Genomic DNA, 21,659 nt, shown 5'->3' on the forward strand with positions numbered 1-21,659 from the left:
AACTTTAACAAAGTTCAGGTAAATTGGAAAAAGCTTCCTCGATCATACTTTATGCATACAGGTTATTTTGTACATCTGTATTTTAAAATGAAGATTGCGAAATGAAACTTTAAGATTCCAATTCTTTAGTGCTCTCTCAGTAAGTGTATTCAACATGTGGAATTACTTGAAAAAGAAACGAGAAAAGAACAACCATACAGCAAGATGAAATATTTGTCTTCGTCAAAAATTGAGTGTTCTGTCATGTAACACAACTAAGCTTTAGTGCAACTATCTCTGTAAGAATGGGAAAGCGTAAGTCATAAAGAGGTCACAGGCTCCAGGAGGTCGTAAGAATTTAGATATCAGAAAGATATAAACCAGCACGGCATCATAGCTTTATTCCAATGCATGCTAAATCACACTAAGATTTATTAATTTAATCTACTCTATTATACGGGATAAACAATCCTTCCAAAAAGGATTGTGGCATCTTTTTTTTAGATTACACATTCATTTAAATCCTGTTGATACTGGAATGAAGTTCCTCTGCATTCTAAATTGAGTTCTGAAAGTAGAGCTTAGCTGACTTTTAAATGAAAACACAATTTGATCATATTTAATTACAATCAATGTTACTATTAAAAGTGAAGAGAAAAAAAAAAAACAACAATATTCAGACTAAACATAAAAGAAAAATTCTGACAACTCCCATCAAGTAAATAAAGCCAGCAAAAACCTGTCCAAATACATTCATGTGAAACTGCTGTTTTGAGTCTTACGTGGATGAGCAGTGAAGACAATTGTGTCTTATTTGCCACAGATATCTCACGACCATGGTAAATACATATTCCTTCCAAAAATTATGACAGCCACAGAGCCTGAGCCTGCCTCTACCTTTCTGTCCTGTAGCTCTGAGAACAAAAACATTTATCAATTTTTATGGGAGAACAAGAGCCTTCCCTGAATCTGGACTGTACTGTCCATTGGTACACTCTGAAAACTGAAGTGGTACCACTTCCCAGAAACAAAGGCATACAGACATGCCCTGCATCAAGTTAAGAATAAATAAAATGTAAGTAGTGGAAGACATCTGGACAGTATGTTGACTGTTCAAACATTAACTTGAAATAAATCTCACTATAGTAACTTGAAATCTTTCTTTTAAAGTCAGTAAGAAGGAGTTTCATCCACGCTCCCTCTAGGACTGATAAACAGGTTGTGACTATTAGAACAATGTTTTAAAACAAGTAGCTAAAAATTAATGTATAGAAAGTCCTTAATAATTAGGGTCGGGGGAAGGTTTTTTCATGAAGTATAGGTTTGGTCTTCCAACAGATATATTAGCCTAAAAGAGTTGGTGGGTAATGGCAAAGGAAGCCATTTCCACGTCTGCTGTATGAAACGTTATAATTCAAGTACAATGATGGGCATTCATAATTGCAATTCCAGTGTCATTGTGAGCTCAGCTCCACCTAAGGAGGCATTGCAGCAATTGGCAAGTTCATGTCCCTATCAAAAAGGCAATGCAAGGTTGCTCAGCAATCTACGATTCTGGGTTTGCAGTTCCAGGGCAACATTACGCATTTCCTGAAAATTTTCAAAAGATAACAAATTACTGCCTTCATTCCCATTAATCTTTTCCATTGTTTCTTTTCAATACAGAAAGCAGGGCAATGTAAACTGGTAGTTCATGTCCCTATTTGTGAAGCCCAATGAGTCACCACCTTCCTTCTGCAAGTAAAAATGAGTGCAACAAAGTACAAAACTGTATGAACAAACTTAATCTCTGCAATATTTCAACCAACTTCACCACAGTCATCATGATTTGCAAGTTCAGGCCATAACAAATGTTGTTTGTATCTGCAAGGAAGCTGTTAGGCAATATAGTAAAGTTTGTTTCAGTAAACAGCTTGCATAAGGAAGTCATCAAATAGGAAACAAACTCCTTTAACATTTTGAGAGGTCAACTAAATTGCCTCTGCTTTCTGAAATTTTCTAACTTTCTCTAGTTTTTCTAACTAACATTTCCTAACTCACTACTTTTTCATTTAAAACATCAAAATGATAAATGCTGCATCATCTGAAATTAGCTTTGTCACTATTTTATTGACTTCCAATCCTATTGAAAAAATGTAAAATTATGAGAGAACAAGGATGAATACTCACACAAGATCATAAATGTTTAAGTAGCAAACATAACTGCCATATTCCATATACTTTTAGCTACTCCATACTCTAGAGATTGTTTTCTCATAACCTGTACTCTCTGATATGTAATTATAACAAAGCATAAGAATGAGGCTTGCAAACAGTATAAAGGGTAGTTAAGAAACAGTTATTTAACAAACTACAGCTAGAAAAGTTTCACAGCAAGGAACATTGATGTTCATTTCCATCATTGATGTTCGTTTAAATCTCAATCATGAAATATTTAGTAACTATCGCCCATGTCCTGAAACTTGTAAACACATTTACCAAGTCCTTGTGGGATGAAGCCCTGTGGTGGAAGGGCCATGACATGTTCCAGCACAAATCCAGACAGGCCTTAAGATGTCTAGACAGAATCCCTTTCTCCCCCCTCCTTCCTGCAGAAAAACAGGGCAACGCTTGAAAAGAACAAAGGGGACAGGACCTCCTGCCTGTCTGGTAAACAAGATGCTTATCTGGAGTAAGAGCACTGCTCCCCCAGATACAAGGTTCTTGCTTCTGCCTTTTATGGTTATAGCCTGGCAGAACACTTTTCCATTGGGCAGCTACACATTAGCTTCAGTGCACCATTGGACTAGTTGACCTCTGGCAATTTGTATATATACAAGTAGCTAGGTAGTCAGCCTTGCCTTGCTCAAGCTTGTTGAACCCTTGCTCAAGCTTGCTGAAGCCTTGCCTTGCTTCAAGCCTCACCACCTCGAGTTGCCCTGCCCTGCCTCAAGTGCCTGGTGCAGAGCCTGGGATAAAGCCACGAGCCATACACGTGCAAGCCGGAGAAGCCACAAGCCTAGAAGCTGAAGTCACCTAGTCTGCTTCCCCTTGCCACCAGAATCATGCTATGCCTCAGTTTACCCAGGAACCAAGCAAGCGCCCATCGCCAAGAGTGTCGTTAACTGCCCACCTGAAGCCAGACCAGCCTGGGACCGTGCGGTAAACCTTTCTTGCCGGCTATCTGCCGTGCTGTGCCTTACGAGAGCGCCCCAAAGCCAATGCAGCAGCAGCAGCATCCCTCATGTGGGTGAAACTAGCTGTGAGTAACTAATTTACTGCCCCCTGGGTTTAACGGTTCTTATCGAGCCTCCTCCCCACTGTAACTGAGTGCTACCTGCTCTTGGGGACCTTCTCTTCCAAGTTGTTGCCTCCTAATTTGCATAGAATAGTTTGTATTTGCCCTGAGACTGCATAATTCCCTTTGTAAATATATCTTCAACCGTACAACGATCCTTTCAACAAGTTTTGGCATATTTAATTAAGGGTTACTATTTTTATTAATACCCGTTTGCCAGATCGTTTATTAATTATTGTTGTGAGGGTAATTAATAAATATTTCTCCCCTCAACTGCAGCAAGCCCCTTTGCTCTTACAAAACCATAAACCAGAAACAGCTCTGTTGAAGATAACGGAATTTAAGAGACATAAATCAAGGGCAATTAAGTCTAAAGGAGTTACTTGTATTAGTAAAAGACTGAAGAACTGGGCACCAAGTTAGAAATACTGTTTTAGGTCTATCTAGTTATTTAAACATCAATATAAAATTCTTACACGTTAATAGCAAGAGGGTTTATAACATTCAAAATTACGCTGTGACCTATGGTAGTCCTACTGTTTCCAGTGAACATTTATATTGCTAGCAATAAACCTTTTCACACTGTACTTTGTCTTAGGAATCTGAATTCAGCTCTGATTGGTCACAGTACATAAAATATTTTCACTTAACTTTCTCATGAGACTTGCTTTCAGCAACTTCCTTCTCTATCAATAAAATTTACTAAAGAGTAATAAAAGGAGTGACTCATGGGAATATCTAGGACTGAGTGAAGTTCATCTGTGTGAAGGCACTAAAACCAATGCTCTTTTACAGTGAACCTTGCTACAGTACGAAGTCAAGGATGTGTGATCTATGTATGATGATTTTCCACTCTGTACAACATGCTTAACTGAACACAAAGCATGCGACTTGTCCAGAACCAGGCAAGAAGCTGATACAGTCACCTATCTTATATGGTTAATGATAGAGCTGTACAAAAGTTCATATTTTATAAAAAAGTAAGGTTTGCCTTCATATAAGCAGTACCCCCACCCATATGTAATCTCACTGATTTTGATACAGTAACATGAGCAACAGTTACTCATGAGTAAGTGTTTCTGGGAAGGTTCACATAGTTTAAGTTTAATAGTATAAAAACAAGAAGTCTTGTTGACTCTTGATCTCAAGATACACAAAGAAAAAGTAAGTAAGATAAAAAATTAATCTACAAAATAACTGCATTATGTAGCATTCAAACCTAATAATGAAGAAAACATCAACATCATCATAACTGATGTTGAGGATTTCAAATAAATATTACATTATATAAATATAAAAGATACCAAAGGACTAATAGTTCTAGCATAATCATGTCATATTCAACTTAAAGTAGCTATTGGTAATCACAATAAAAAAAATGACATATTAATTCAGCTATATGTAGGTCTCCGGCTATAACAAGTTCTGTAGTGCTGGATGAGCGATTAAGGTTCAGTTTAGCTTTCAGTGGCATGAGGGGGATCTTCCACTGTGCAATAATATTTAATGAAGAAACATTTTTTTCATACACAGTGAGGCCTACATTTTACATCAAGTTAGCATGCTAATTCCAGGTTCATACACCATCTTATCCATTACTCCAGATTACTGAGAAAAGTCAAGGAGAACCAATATCCATGGTAAAGTATCTCAATTTACTAAATCAAATGAAAAACAGATCATAGCTTTCATACACTATTTCACACATTTAAAGAATATGCAGGTACCTCAATTGCATGTGAAAGTCTGACAGATCAGATGTGTCCCATCACTGCTACACAAGAGCTCCAGCCTTCTTACTTGGAAAACAGAATGAAGCAACCTTTCCATTAGGAAACATTTATTTTCATGTCAAATGAGTTCTGCAAGATCAGAAATATCATGATTTCAGCCACCAGAATTGCTCACTGTGCAGCAAAGTGCATCAGATTAATACTTGTAGTTGCCAGGCAAGAAAAATAATTTACTCAAATTTCGCAAGTTAATGGTATTTATCTGCAAGAAAGCTTCCAAAAGAGCAATTTGTTACAATGGTAGAACCATTTATTGTTAAGACTTGTGATGCAACAGAGACCAGAGCTCCTTTAGGTCTACAAGATGGTTTAACTCTTTTAGAAAGCAAGGCCCCGTGACCCTGTTCAATTTCAGTTCATCAGTTTCCCCAGGTGATGGCTTTGTGACTTGCCACTTGGCCACGACCATCATACAATGGCCTAAGAATTAACAGGACGAGTCTGTGCACTGATGATGGACATTTAAACTTCTCCAAGCTGAAGCAAAGGTATTGCTTGTTTAGACAGCAGAAGGGCATCGTGACAGTAACACAGAGGTGAGCATGTATCAAGAGTGTCAAGGAAATTCCCAATATTTGCACACATGTCCTCTCTGGAAATGACCTTGTACTTCAAAGAGGCATGAATAAAGTCCTGCTATTGTTGTGTTTTCAGCCCAAGGAAGGGGAATGATTTCTCTTGCAAGGAAATAAAATGGCATCTTTCACGAAGAAAACCGAGAACAGTATCACAGTTAATACTGTCATGGTAGTTAGGGCTGGAGCTCTTGTGTGGCAGTGATGAGACACATCTGGTCTCTCAGACTTTCACATGCGATTGAGGTACCTGCAAATGCATTTCTAATATTCATACTAAAAAGCCACTGTGGTCTTTACAGACTGCAATCAAAGAATTTAATGAGGAAAGTTTCAGAGACTCTCTGAGACCCAGTGAAGGAAGTGGCCTACTTTAAAAGTAGAAAAAGCTAATCCATGAGACCACCGTTCAAGTATCTGTACTGGCTCCATTCCACTCTCAATTGGCAAAAGTACTCCTGCTCCTTACACAGGTTTGGGGCTTGGTTGCCCAAGAGAAAACAGAGCTTATCCTGCAGTCCATTCCTGCAGGGAAGCAGTGCTACTCATTTCCAAGAAGGGGAGGTGACTTTCTCAGTTTAAAGCCCTCCCATTACTGTTTTTTCATGCTTGGATCACTGAAGACCAGCATGCTCACAAAGCACGGAATTTTTTTCAAAGTTTAGCATTTGATTGATTTGTTTGCTTCAGTTCAACTTGGATGGATAACTTGAGATATGATACTTGAAGCACAAATACTCTGCAGTCCAGAGTATAAAAGGAATATGGATGAAATGGATGAATAAAAATACTCAGCAAATTAAAGGAATTGAAAGCAATAGGAGCAGTGGCATGAAATCTCTCACCTGGCAAACAGTTTGACATTTCAGGACAACCGGGTGACAAATGTGGCATCAATTTTTAACAGGAAAGCTGAAGCATTATGGACTTGCACTACTAGTCAAATGAGTAGGAACTATGAAACAAGAAAATTAATGGACACTTGGCTAAATAGATAAAAAAATGACAGACTTGGAAGTAGTTAGAGGAAGGTTCTGGTTTATAGTTTATTAGTATTCTTTGAAGAGGTCAAGTATATAGATAAAGATGAGTAGACAGATATAGATAAAGATGAGTAGACAGACATACCCTGGCTGGGCTTCCAAAAGACTTTTGATAATGTTCTTCACCAAGAGCTTTTAAGAATTTAAGAAGTCATGGAACAATGCCTTTGCAGAAGCAAACAATCAATTAGAAGAATGAAAATAAAACTTAAGATCAGGAATTAGCTTTTCACCATGGGCAGAGGTCCCTGTCGGAATTCTGATGGTGTACATGGTAGAACCTCTTCTGGGGTCTACACTGTTTTGTTGAAAAAAAAAAAAAAAAAAACAAAAAACAAGTACATGGAAAAGGGAGTGAGCAATGAAGTGTAGATGTCAGCTACTGTTAACAATCACAGATGTAAAAACTGTGGCAGACCACACGAGAGCTGCAAAATAAAATGGCACATCATAGAATCACTAAGATTGCAAAAGATCTCCAAGATCATCAAGCCCAGCCATTAACCCAACACTGCCATGGCCCTTAAACTCTGTCCTGGAGTCCATGTCTACACGTTTTTTTGAATGACTCCAGGGAAAGTGACACCACCATCTCCCTGGGCAGCAATGCTTGACAACTCCTTCAGTAAAGAAATTTTTCCAATCTAAATCTCTCCTGGCACAACAAGGCCAGAAAAGAGACCCACACCCACCTCACAACAACATCCTTTCAAACTTTCTACTCCAGACTAAGCAATCCCAGTTCCCTCAGCTGCTTCTCAGAAGACTTGTTCTCCAGACCCTTCACCAGCTTTTGCTGCCCTTCTCTGGACATGCTCAAGTACCTCAATGTTTTTCTCGCAGTGAGAGGCCAAAAACTGAACACAGTATTCAAGGTGCAGCCTCACCAGTGCCAAGTACAGGGGCATGATCACCTCCCTAGTCCTGCTGGTCACACTATTTCTGATACAGCTTAGGATGCTGTTGGCCACCTCAGCCATCTGAGCACACTGCTGGCTCATGTTCAGCTGGCTGCCAATCAGAACTCTCAGGTCATTTTCTACCAGACAAGCCTGTAGAATTGGATGGGGTTGTTGTGACCCAAGTGCAGGCTCAGCATTTGGCCTTGTTTAATCTCTTACCGTCAGCTTCTGCCCATCAATCCAGCCTGTCCAAGTCCTTCTGCAAAGCCTTCCTACCTTCAGGCAGATCAACAGTCCCACCCAATTTGACAGCACCTGTAAAATTACTGAGAGTGCACTTAATCCCCTCATCCAGATCATTGATAAAGATATTAAGCAAGACTAACCCCAAAAGTGAGCCCTGGAAACACCATTGTGACCACCAATTGGATTTAACTCCATTCACCACAAATATCTGCGCTGGGTCACCCAGCCAGATTTTTATCCAGCAAAGCATCCAAGCAGCTAAGCCATGAGCTGCCAGCTTCTCTAACAGAATGTTCTGGCAGATGGTGTCAAAGGCTTTACTGAAGTCCACGTAGACAACATCCACAGTCCTCCCCCTCATCCACTAGGTGGGTCACCTGGTCATAGGAGATCAGGTTCATCAAGCAAGACCTATCTTTGATGAACCCATGCTGGCTGGGCCTGATCCCCTGGCTGTCCCGCATACACTACATGAACATGCTCAAGATAAACTGCTCTGTATTTTTTCCTGGTATCAAGGCCAGGCTGACAGACCTGTGGCTCCCCAGGTCCTCCTTCTGGCACTTCTTGTGGATGGGTGTCACACTATCAAGCCTCCAGTTGCCTGGGAACTCTGCTGTTAACCAGGGCTGATGACAGATGATGAAGAGTGGCTCGCCAAGCTCCTCCACCAGCTCCCTTCAGTGCAGTCAGGTGGACCCCATCTGGCCCCACAGACTTATGAGTTGATGCAACAGCTCTTTAAATAATTCCTTATGGATTATAGGAGATTTATGCTGCTTTTGGTCCATCTTCCTGCTCAGGGGGCTGAATATCCTGAGGAAAACTGGTCTGACTATTAAAGACTGCAACAAAAAAGCCATTAAGTACGTCCTCCTTTTCCTCATCCCTGGTGGCAATGTTCCCCACTGCATCCCAAGAAATGTGGAGATTCTCCTTAGCTTTTTGTTATTAACGTTATTTGCAAAAAAAACATCGTTATCTCTGACAACAATGGCCAGATTTCCAGCTGGGATTTTGCCTTTCTAACTATCTCTCTGCTTGACCTAATGAGATGTCTGTACTCTTCTTGAGTTGCCTGTACCTTCTTCCAAAGCTGGTAAACTCCTTTGCCTGATCCCTGCAAAAGCACCTGGCTCAGCCAAGCCAGTTGTCTTCCCCAACAGATCATCTGCCATCGCATGGGAACAGCCTGCTCCTGCACCTGTAAGACTTCCTTCTTGCGGAATGTTCAGTCTTCCTGGACCTCTTTGCCCTTCAGGACTCTCTCAACCACCGTCCTGAACAGGCCAAAGTCTGCCTTCTGGATGTCCACAGTAGTAGTTTTGCTGACACCCCTCCTTACTTCATCAGGAATGAAGAACTCTTTTACTTCACAATAGCTAAGCCCTAGACAGCCTCTGACCACCACATCTCTCACCAGTCCTTCTCTGCTTGTAAACAGCAGGTCAAGTGAGGCACCTCTCCTGGTAGACTCACTTACCTGATGTGTCAGAAAATTGTCTTTCACACACTCCAGGAACCTTCTAAACTGTTTCCTAGCTGCTGCATTTTATTTCCAACAGTCATCTGGTAACTTGAAGTCCCCCATTAGAACAAGGAATAGCCACTGTGAGACTTCTGCCAGCCACCTGCAAAATGCTTCATGAGCCTCTTCATTCTGGTTGGTGGTCTACAACAGCCTTCCACCAGGATATCTGCTTTGTTGGCCTTCCCCCTCATCCTCACCCACCAGCACTCAACTTTTATCACACAATCACTGAATTCTACAATTGAAACACTCCCTAAAACACAAAGCCATCCCACCACCTCTCGATCCTTGCCAATCCCTTCTGAAAAGCTCATGGTCACTCACTGCAGCAATCCAGTCATAAGAGTCATCCTACCATGTTTCTTCGATAGCCATTATGTCACAGCTATCTTGCTGCACAATGGCTCCCAGCTCCTCCCATTTGTTGTTCATGCTGTGTGCATTGGTGTAGGTGCTCTTGAACTAGGCTATCAATTTCACCCCTAACACCAGCATGCTAGGCTCCAGTGAGCCTGGTTTTATCCCATGTAGGCAAATACAGATAAACAGGTGTACAAATCTAAACTCAAATTAAAATTAACTGGTTTAAGCTGCCCAGTACCAGGAAGAGTAATGATCTAAAGGTAATGGCAGACTACCTCATGAAAAGTTGGTCAGCAGAAGTCCCATCAGCAAATGACACATACTAGACATGATCAATTAGAAGCATGGACAATAAAACACAGGACATGCCACTGTAAGGAAAGTCTGATGTTTTGACATATTGCAAGTACTGTGTGCAGTTCTAGCCCTCTCTTTTCAGAGAAGACATAGTAGAGATGAAAAAAATTTGCAAGTGGAACAATAAGGATGGACAAAGATACAGTACATTCTCTGCATGGAGAATAGCTAAGTAAGACAAGACTCTTTGGTCTAGGTATGACACAATTTCGGGGAAAATACCAGAAATTTAAAAAAAAAAATCATGTACAGTATGATGGTAGACATAGATTGACTTTTATCAACTCTTTCAGTAGCCATCAAGCAAAGCTGATAAGGAACAAGCAGAAGAGAAGTGGTTCTTCATGCAGGGAAGTAGCAAACTTGTAAAATCCTTATTAAAGAATATTGTAGATGCTGAAAGTCTACTTTTATTTGAAACACTGAACAAGTGTCTGGACAAACAAATTTTAAAAAATGTTTAAAATTGAGAATTGCATGCTGAAACCACAATCCAACTCAGGCAGCCTCCTAAGCGGAAAACAGTTGAAGAGAGAGCATTAGGAAGAAGCATTGGATCCTTCTTCTTTCTGAACCACAGACAGTAATTTAATACCACTGCCACCAGCGGGCTAGATGGATCTTCTAACTGACTTAGAACAGACCTGCATCCTTACAGCTGTACTTGAATAAAAGCTGTTCATGTAAATGAAAACATTACAGCAACCACTTCACTACACCATAGATGTCATACTACTGGCTTTAGAGATGTGACACTGTGTGCATTTTCTTTCCTTCTTGTTTTCAAGACACTAAGCTACTGTGTTAGTATGCTCTACAAAGAAAAGCTCAATAAAAGCAAGATGATATTTAGGTTTATTCAGGGGGGAGGCACATACTAGCATTGATGAAACTAAATGTTTAAAGAAGAACACTATCCAATTTTAGACTTGAACTTCAGCCACACAGAACTACTTAGGTAACACTTTCACTAAGCACTGACCCAAAACCCAATGGTTTTATTCCACTTTGAACAAGAAAGAATAAGAGAATACAGCAAAGCTTTTAATTGTGATGTGTACCATCTCCAACACTTCAATCTGCCCCTGGAAAACAAACATAAATGAGGCCTACTTACCCTGCTTACCCTAAAACATCTCTAAAAAATAAAAAGAAGGAGAAAAAAAATCAAAAATGGCTCCTTATTAATAGCTCTCTCTCACTTAGAAGCATGTTGTCTTCCTTGGAGTAGATTCCTTCTCCATAGAATAGCCTGCACTGAGATTTTTATTCTTTCCCAAATTGTTTAGAACTATATAATCTGTGCTCATATCTGGTTAATGTTTCTTTTACAATATCATCTCCATTATCCACAAGAATTTCTACAAGCTGTCCTGGTAAGATTCAAGGTGTAGCTCAGATACTCTTCTAGACTTGCCAATGTTTCATTGCAAAGAGTTCTTTATTCTGCAAATATCAAATCAACTTTGGTACAGCATGTTGCCAAATAATCACTTAACTGTCTTAAGCTACAGCTCTCTGGCAAGCAGGAATGTTTGATCATATTTTTTCTGCATTTGGCAGGTGACAAAGAGCACCACAGTTCCTCACTAGGGACCATGTGATTTATTCACATCCATGGCTAACATTTATCTCCCCAACTCTGTGATTTTGTAAATCATCATTTCAAGAGGAAGAGAAAAATATACTGGTCAATCACAGAACACAGATGGAAAAGACAAAATACGATACTGAATTTTTTTTACAAGGTCTGGAGAACTATTTATGACACGGTGCAAAGCATGGGGAGGGTGTATGCAAGCTGGCCATTTTTTCCGGTCAAGGTAAATGGATGTCAGTCAAAACACAGCAACTGGAATGCACCTTGGGAGCAGGAAGCCTATCTTCTAATAGGAAACCAGAAGCTAAAGTGAAGGCTGGTTTCCCTTGCCAATATGCTGGAGAAAGAGACAAGTCACTTAAGCTCAAGAACAGTCCATGACTAAATTCAGTCTGTAAGCTGGAAATCAGCACACAAAAAAAACCCCAAAAGCTTTCCAGACTGAAGACAAGTAACAAAACCATTTTTAAAACTGGCTAGTTGTAGTTTTGTGTGGAGCTGGGGTAAAAATCCACTTATTAAGAACTTAAGGTATATAACAGCATTCTCTAATGATCCAGTCAATCCGACACCCTCGTGACTTTTATATTTATTTTGAGCCAATACTTTGCAAATTAAAAGCTGTTATTGTTAAAATGCTACTTGATTAACAGTCTCCGTCAAATTCCTGAAGTAGGGCACAAAATTAAATTATGGAATAGTAGGACAAAACTATGTAAGCAACATTGGCATATGTATTTACTACATCAGAGCAGGCAATGACTACCTAGTAGAGTTCCTCTAAAAACTAGTTTGGTCAATATTTCAACTAGTGACCAGAACATTGGCACAGGAAAGACATCTATGCAGAGAGGATCCACAAGCACATTGCACGGAAGGATTCAGCAAAGGCACATGCAAAGAAACTACACCTTACCAGTAATAATCTACTGGACAAATTCAGGCTGGAGAACAACAGGCTAGGAATTCAGTAGAATAGGTCTGTGAACCATAGCAGATCATAAGCTGAACTAAATCAACAACATAATATGGCGACAGGAGAGACCAACAACATAATGGGCTGCATAAATAGGAGTGATAAGCTGCAAGTTGACTGAAGGAATCCTTATTCTATACTCCAGCAGATCCTTCCCCAGGAAGATGAGGGACAATTAAACCAGTGTTAAAGAGCAAGACTGATCAGTGTAAGGACTGGGTTTGGATGCAGAAAAGATAAAAGTAGGTGTCAGAAAGAGTGGAACACTACAACTTTCTGATGCTACTACTCTTTTTGCTCAGAGAAATAAGAAATGCAGGCTTTGAACTGCAAGAAGATAAACACGGTTTAGGCTTGAGCACAGCAAAGAGAATAATAAGCCCCTAGAATCAGCCATGCCCTGGTATTGCAGTGCTTCCTTCCTGAAGACCTTTGAAATCTGGTTAAATATTCATTAGGAAAACATGGTCATAGCAAATTTTCCCCAATGGACAAACTGATCTGAAGGGATGGCTCCCCCATGCTCTTCACTTCTACAACTGCCAGTTACTGTCAGCCTGAGGTCATGTCACACTAAACACGAGTACTGTCACAGCAAGAGGTATAATGCACTACTGACTTAGATCAGGATGGAAAGAAAAGATGAGGACAATCTCATAAGGTTCAATAGGCAACAGGCAAGGTCCTGAACCTAGGTCGGGGCAACCCTTGATATCAATACAGGCTGGAGAATGATGAAATTGAAAGCAGCTCTACAGAAAGGACTTGGGGGTACTGGTGGATGAGAAGCCGGGTATGAGTCAAAAATGTGCACTTGCAGTCCAGAAGACCTGTTGCATCCTATTGCACTCTGCTCTGGTGAGATCTCATCTGTCTAGCTCTGGGACCTCCAACACAAAAGTGACATGGACCTGCTGGTGCAGGTGCAGGTCCAGAGGAGGACTACAAAGATGATCACAGTGCTGAAGAACCTCTCCCACAAAGAGAGGATGGAACAATTGGGGCTGCTCAGCCTGGGTAAGGCCCCAAGACCTTATAGATACATTTCAGCATCTGAAGGGGGCTTACAGGAAGGCAGGGGAAGGACTGTTTAAAAGGGCTTGCAGAAATAAGACAAGGGACAATGTTTTTAAATTGGAGCAGGGTAGATTTAGGTTAGACATAAAGAAGAAGTTCTTTACAGTGAGAGTGGTGTAAAACTGGAGCAGGTGGCCCAGGGATTAGGTTGAGGCCCCATCCCTGAAGACATTCAAGGTCAGACTTGACGGGGCCCTCAGCAACCTACCTTGTTGGAGGTGTCCCTGGTCATTGCTTGGGGGTTGGACAAGATGACCTTTGACAGTCTCTTCCAACCAAATGCAATCTGTGAATCCGTGAATATATTTTACAGACTTCTTGTAGTTCTTCCATGGTCTACTTCAGGTATTCAGTTTCAGAAAAACAGTTCGCACAAACACTTCCATTTTTAAGTTATACTTGCACCTAATTGTTATTCTTAAAAGTGTAATTTACTGTATTTGCTCAGGGCTTTAAGTAAAAATCAAAGAATTTGTAGCTTGAGTTAAGCGAGATTCTCATCTTTTCTCACTTTGTAACAGCATACAAAGACTATTATATAGCCTCTATCACCAGAACACATTTGGCACATCCTTTTCTTTATTCAAATCCTAATGAAAGCTTACATTTAGTAGTAGCAAGTTCTGCTCTCTCCTCGTCTTCCCTCATTTTAACTGCACAGACAAGAAAACCACTGCTAAACATGAAGTAATTAGCCATGGCATACCCCTTTGTAATCTTAAACATGAGCTGGTTTTCTTGTTCTCTGGCATGTGGGCATTTGCAAGGATGTAATTTCAGTGCTTATATATTCTGAAGATCTTTCTACTTGTGGTTATTCTGTATCAGTCCCTAAATGTATTTTCTCTACTATGAAAAAGAGAAAATTCAGTTTTCCTTGTGCAACTCTACTACGTCTGCACATGCATGCAGCATAGGCTACACCTAGCTTTGATTCTTTCATTACTGTAATTCTTGGTACTTGCATTTTTAATATCCAAGACTTCATTAAACTTACCCTAGGTATTAAATAGCCATTCCTCTCATTCTTTCTGATCAATTGATCTTGCTACACATCTTCTCTGTGCCACCATTGGGACCTCAGGTCTGAAATCATAGAATCATAGAATGGCTTAGGTTGGAAGGGACCCTAGAGATCATTTACTCCAACCTCCCCACCATGAGCAGGGACACCTCTCAATTAGACTTGGCTGCACAAGGCCTTGTTCAACCTGGCCTTGAACAACCCCAGGGAGGAGGCACCCATAACCTCCTGGGCAGCCTTTTCTAGACACCCACCACCCTGTACCAAAGAACTTCTTCCTCAGATCCAGCCTAAACCTACTCTCCCTCAGCTTAAAACCATTCCCTCTTATCCCATTGCTATGAAAAGTCCCTCTTCAGGCTTCCTGCAGGATCCCTTCAGGTATTGGACTAATACTCATTAACTCTTGATTTACTGGCTTTAAATCTATAAATTCAAAATAAACAAAATCTTTCGGCAAATCACAGCTAAAAAACTCACATCTGCTTATGTTAACAGTGATTCCTAGGCTACACCTCAATATTTTCACACTTATGTGCCTTGGGCAAACAGTGTGCATTTCTTGCAGGCAGAAAACTGGAGGGAAAGGATGGTCTGTCACTTCCAAAGGGTGGGAAGTAGGTCACTAGACCCTGAAAAAGATCAGAAAAATTACTGGAAAAATACAATTAGACAAGGGAAGATATGATCTCAGAAACTGTAGATCTATTCTCCGCCCCTGCCTAGAGTTAAGAAAGAAAAATTAATAGAAGAATCTAAAGTTCACTGCTATACAGCATGCACTTCTTTCCCTTGCTGGAGCCACAGGTATCTTTCTCTTCCATTTTTCCATCACTGTTGGGGTATTAGCTCTTTGATTCTCCTGCACCTTAAAGGAAATTGCCCTGCCTGAATGAAAAGTTCCTGGCACCTGATGACAGTAGCCTCAATCTGATGAGGCACCACTTTCTGGAAGAACACAAACCTAGAGAAACTTCCTATTTTGAAGCCTGCACATTTCAAATGAAAATAAACTCATGTGCCCAAAGTCAGATACTGGAGCTCCTCCTCTATTAGCTATATAAATGAAGAAGTCAGAGGGAAAAGCTTAAATCAAACTTCCGGCATCAGAGCCTGGATTAGCATTCTCAGCTTCTCAGAACCTTCACAAGTTATCCCTCTCCAAGATAGTCTTCCTTTCTCCAGTTTATGGAGACTATTTTAGAAGCAAACCAAAAATTTCTACCAAGTGAGAATTTAATTTACAAGGAACTAGGAAATTCAAGGGAATCAGGATGACATATAAGTACACCTTAATTTTGATGGCTGTTTGAAAAGAAAGCTTCCTTCTTTCACTGTGTAGTAAGGAACCTAAATGCTATTGACACAGTCATAATATTTATGCCAATTGTACAAAATGCTACACACACTGTATTTTTAACCCTCAGCACCTACCAACAATGAAAAAACTTTCCCAGAAGTCAGTGACAGACATTTTGCTCTAAGAGAAATGTCTAGACATTTTGCTTAAGTGAAAAGTCAGCTTAGAGTAGCCACTGCAGGATGGAAGGGTAAAATACGTCAGCAAGGAGCTACTGGGGAATGTGCTATACCTCAAACTGCTGCACGCAGCATGTAACTTAGACAACTCCTTGGCTGCTTTCCATTACACTATCTTATCACAGTTGCAGAGCTTGCTAGTCCAAGGCCATTTTATTAGAAGACTCACACAAAAGGAATAGAGGTAATTTTTTTACGTAAGGATTCACTTGTTAGAGAAATTAATTACACTTCAAGGGTAGTTCAGAAATGCCTTCCAAACATGGGAAAATGAAAACAAAAATGAAAAAAAAAAATCAGCTCTACACATTCAAGTCCTGACATTACATGTCTGTGCTATTTTAAAGTCCAATGAAACAAAGGAGATTTTAGGTTGATTTTTTTGTAGCTTATACTGATGCTTCACTGTGTCTACTCAATCATCTTTAATGCAGCTGTGATTATGTCACAGAAATTACAATACCAGTAACCACACTCAAGCCTGAAGTTATGGGATAGGCCTTCAACAGGCCTTAAATGAATGCCTGTTAATCTGCATGACAGTTCAAGCAGGCCCTACTGTCCAAATCAGAAGCTCGGAACTGGTGGCGCTAACTGCATCAATCAAAAGTAACGACTTCCCAAAAGGACAGTGTGCCCACTTATGTCACTCAGCAATGGGACCTACTGCCTCTGTTTTTGTGATAACGTAACTTTTTTTCCATTATGTAGGGAAAAGAGTTTTCAAACATAACTAAGAGTTGATACAGTGACAAATTTGAATTGTTGCCCTATGCTTTCCCAAGCCACAGATGAAGAAAATTAATGACAGCCTCACTGTAAGGATTTGAGTATCTTTGAAGAACAAGCTCCTGTGTCTACTGGCAACTTCACATTGGTAACGGTAAGGAAATACAGGATAAATAAGCAGTATATTGGAGCAATTTGTAGGAAACAAGAACATGTAGCCTGGAAAAATACAGGGTAAAACAAGATGCTGTGTCTGTTGAGTTGTGTCACCTACAAATTAATGGAAAACTTCTCTTTTCAATAAGCAGAGAAAATAAAGCTTCAGACTTTGGTTACAAGACATCAGAAGTTCAAGAGCAACAGGAATTTAGCAGACACTTTGAGCTGCAGGAGTTCTCAACTGCTCACCAGCAGGTGATCTGGAGGCCTCTTTTAACATCCCTTTCTGCCATTTATTTTTCACTGACTCACCGAGTCATTCAAGCAGGTTTTGTAGCTTTCCTGTCATCACCATGGTGTTGAAAATGGACTTAAGAGGCATTTCAAGACTCAACTGGGTATTCTCCAAATCAAATGAGAATGAAAAAATAAGGAAAGCTAAAGCGTGTTATCAAGAAAGCTTTAAATTGACAAAAAAAAAAAAAGGCGCCAAGAAGAAATGCTGTCCAGAGCTTACAATTCACGGCCTTTCTGGGTCTATTGTCTTGTCTCCAAGGATTAACTGAATGTACCTTTCAATGCCATTTTTACAAAAATACAACCCAAATATTGCCTACTCTTGGCTGTTTACACCTGATCTATCCTAAACTCTCTCTCTCTTCCATATGACCCCGCATCTCTACTCATGCTGGTAAGACCTTCAGAACTTCTCTGTTTTCCATTATTCCCTTCAGGTCTAATCATGCAATTAACTGCTGTTAGAATACTCCTAGTTTAAAATTTTGCAACTGTACCTAACTGACTTTAATTTTTTAAAACAGAATCTCATTAGTCCTTATCTTGAATATTTTATTTTTTGGGGGGTCCTTTTTACTGAGAGTCAGTGCGCTCTGGGCAGATTTGTAACTCCCTTCTTCAAGCAGAAGCAAACAATTTAGCTCTTACTGACACTTTCAACTTTACTTACAATATTTAATCTTACCTAGAAAAGATATTACCTGCAAATCTAAAGTTTAACTGCGTGGCCATAGCTGCTACAATATAGACATTAAGTATGTGTGTTTTAGTGTTTTCACAGTGTATTCAGCTATGATAGTGCCTTTCAACATGTCCTATCAAATACAGATTTTTTTAAATTTCTTGCAATTGTCCCTCAATAATAAATAGCGGATTCTTGACCCATTCTCATATTCTTTTGCACTTCCTGTTCTGTGCAAGTATGCTTCTACTTTTCCAAATCTGCACAGAAAGCCCACTGCAGGCAAACCTAACTCATCAATCCAGACCAACTCTGACTTCCTCTCCATAAAAGTTAATAGTCTTCTCCCTTTATGCATCTTTATCAAGTGATACAGTCTGCAAAGCTTCACAGAAATATATACAAATTATTTTGTATTTTTAAGAAATTGTTACAGAACCATTTTTCACAGGCTCTGAATCACATATGCAAGATTTGAACTATATACAGCCACACCACAGCCTGGTCTGAATTCTCAAATTATAAAGTCTATCCAGTAACCAGGTCAGTCTGATGAAAGTTGTGTAAGAACTATCTGAGAAAAAAAGGACACTAGAATGACCGCCAACATACTAATAATTGTGCTGCCACACAAATAGCATTTGGAGATGATTTTGCAAGATATTATCATAAACTTAACACTAGCCATCGTAAAAAGATACCTATGAAAGGAAACTCTGCATAAGACTTTGCACAAATGCACAGTGCTTTTTAGGACATGTAACTGTCATAGTAGAGCAATGAGCTCTTACGTTAGCACAGGACAATGACATCTACCACCCAGTTACTCCAATCCAAAATATATACAGGAAGCTCTGTGGAATTTGTTCACATATGGCCATCACCTGCTTCTTGTTCTTAAAGGCTGGTTATAGCCAGAAAACAAGGAATCATATCTCTCTCTAATTCATACTGTTACCTAAGTTTTCTCTCTCACATGTCAACCATTTAACCTTCTTACAGTCATCTTCTACTTGTACTCCCCTATCTACAACACTAAGAATTGTTATCAGTTCCCTTCACATACGCTGTCTTTTCATTTGCATACCCATAATGTATTTTCCAGTTTTTCATTATTTATAGTCTCTATTTTTTCTCGTTCCCCCCTGTACACCTGATTAGTAATACATTTATAATTAGTATCTCAGGTGTATACATGGCATTTTCACTGATACACAAGAAGCAATAGTGATTTACTACATTCTTTAACTCAAAATGAGGCTTGGAGGTATAAAATTTGAAGGTATAAAAAAGCACACTCTGAGTTAGACAGCTGGCCTGACAAAAGCAGACAAATGCATCCTCCAACCGTTTTTTATTTTGGCACAATAAAGGCCTAGATAGGAATACAGAGCAACACCCTGAGCAGAAGATACGTGTAAGGCAAAAAGGAAAGCTATCAATGCACAAATCTTTGTGCTTTGATTCCTAAATAGCAGTTTCAAAGTGGAGGTTCAATTTTGACATAAAACCTTTCTCCTAAATTTTTGATCCTCCAGCTGGGAATAACATTGCCTACCTGTCCAAGTGCTCCCAGAGGGTAGTCAGTATTCACATTTTGTAAGTAACTGCCTCTTCACACATCACATTTTCTGCTCTGTCATTATTCGGGTTTCTTATGTCAATTATTTATCTTAACAGACAACACAGCTGTATTATTCGGGTTCTCAAAGACTAGAAACAGCTGAGATGCACTTCAAGTCAATGATGCAGTACCTGTGAACTCACCCTACAAACAATAACTAGGTCCCACTTTGATCTGATGTAAAAGGCCTATTGTACAAACGAAGCTGATTTTTTGTGAACCTAATGTAGAAGATGGAGCCTTCTGTCCTTGTAAATGCTCATTTCTAACTTTTCAATTCATGTAATGTAGACTACTGTCTAGAGGGACTGTGCCTGTTCGTTTGCACTCCAGCCTACAAAAGAAGTGTTTCTTTTTAGGAACTTACCTTACCAAACCCTACGTATGCAACCGGTACTTTATGTAAAACCGCCGGGAAACTCAAGTTAGAAAAAGAGATATTAGGACATTTCAAACAGCAATTGTGCCTAGCCATAGCAGGTGAAGGTATTTCAGCGTGACGGGAGACAGTGAAAACCAAGTGTTTCCTCATTTGGAGCTCCTGGACCTGGCTGGTTCCAAGATTTTCTCACACGGGGTCATCTATGGATCTAGCCAGTCCAGACGTTTTCCAGCGAAACAGCTGCGGGCCCCGGTGAGCCCAGCTGCTCGCCCAACCGGCCAGGCACAGCCCGGGGAAGTTTTGCCCATAGCACCCTATTGAGAGATCCAACTTTTCTCCCCTTATTTCACTACAAACCCGTCGGAAAGCGAGTGGGCTACGGGACAGCAGCGCGGGCCACGGCGGTGGCCCCGGCCCCCTCCAGTGGGCTCCCTTTCGCCGTGGGACCCCAGCAACCGCCGCCTGCCGAGCAGCCGCACCAGGGCCACCCGTCACCTTTTGCTTCCGCTCGCCCCGCCAGAAGGGGGGGTCGGGACGCCCCCCGCGGCGGGCCGACGGCCGCAGCTGCCACGTCCTGGCTACCGAGGAGACGGTCGCAGGACGGACGGAGCAGGACAAGCTCCTCTTGTGTTGGCCTTTTTTCCTTGGCAGGGGTAGCAGAAAGGTGCCCGCTGCGCAGCGCAAAGTCCAGCCCCGCGCTCCCTCCCCACGCTGCCCTGGCCATCGGGCGGCTCGGCGGCGCGCGCCACACTCTGCACCTGGCAGCAGCGGGGTCGCTGCGGCCCCAGCCCCTGCCGCGCCGCTCCGGCGTACCTGCCCCTGTGCATCACCTCCGCTGGCCGGCAGCGGGAGGCCGGGGCAGCGGGGGAAGGATGGGGGGAGGGGGCGCTTCGCCAGCTGCCCCGCCGTGGAGCCCACTGTGGGGCCGAGGTTCTACGGTGGCCGTGGAGCTGAGCTGCCCTGCCCTTGCCCCTTGCCCCGGGGACGCAGGGCGGCAGCAGCGAACCCTGCCCGCCCCCCCGCGACCCCGGCACCCGCTCGGAAGTAGTTGTAAGGAGGGTTACCTGTCCTATATTGACGTATCCGTATTTGCTAGCTATTCTGTTGGCCTCGGGAAGCCCCCCAGTTATCCGCACAGCCCAGTGGTTGGTGTAGAGGCGCGTCCTGCAGGCGGGTAGTAGGAACCCCAGCACCAGGGTGAGCCGGCAGAGAAGGTCCCCGCCGCCTCCGCCTCCCCAGCAGCAGCGGCGCTTCCAGCCCATCTTCTCCTCCTCCGCACACAATCCCCACAAAACTTCTCCTTCCTTCTTCTGAGCCTCTTCTCACCTCCGAGGGGCACCGGCGGCGCGTCCTCCGAAGTTACCCCGAAGAAGAAACTAGGAAGAGCTTGGAGTAGTGCATTGAATCGCCCGAGTGTTAAATGGTGAGGAGTTGGGAATAATGGCTATGATCGGTGATTACTGTTGTTTCTTCCTCCCGCTTTTCGGAGATTAAGTAACTTGCT

General features: G+C 41.4%; 1 protein-coding gene across 2 annotated transcripts in view; it reads right to left on the reverse strand.

Moving 5' to 3' along the window:
• The window catches only part of PCSK5 (proprotein convertase subtilisin/kexin type 5), a 265,280-nt gene extending 243,863 nt beyond the window's left edge, over nt 1-21,417 (reverse strand). For both annotated transcript variants that reach the window (XM_054398161.1, XM_054398162.1), the window contains exon 1: nt 21,220-21,417. In XM_054398161.1, the coding sequence (XP_054254136.1) occupies nt 21,220-21,417 (198 nt within the window). The remainder of the gene's footprint in view (nt 1-21,219) is intronic.
• Nucleotides 21,418-21,659: the final 242 nt, after the last annotated feature.

Source organism: Indicator indicator, chromosome Z (assembly GCF_027791375.1).
Source record: "Indicator indicator isolate 239-I01 chromosome Z, UM_Iind_1.1, whole genome shotgun sequence".
NCBI lineage: Eukaryota > Metazoa > Chordata > Aves > Piciformes > Indicatoridae > Indicator > Indicator indicator.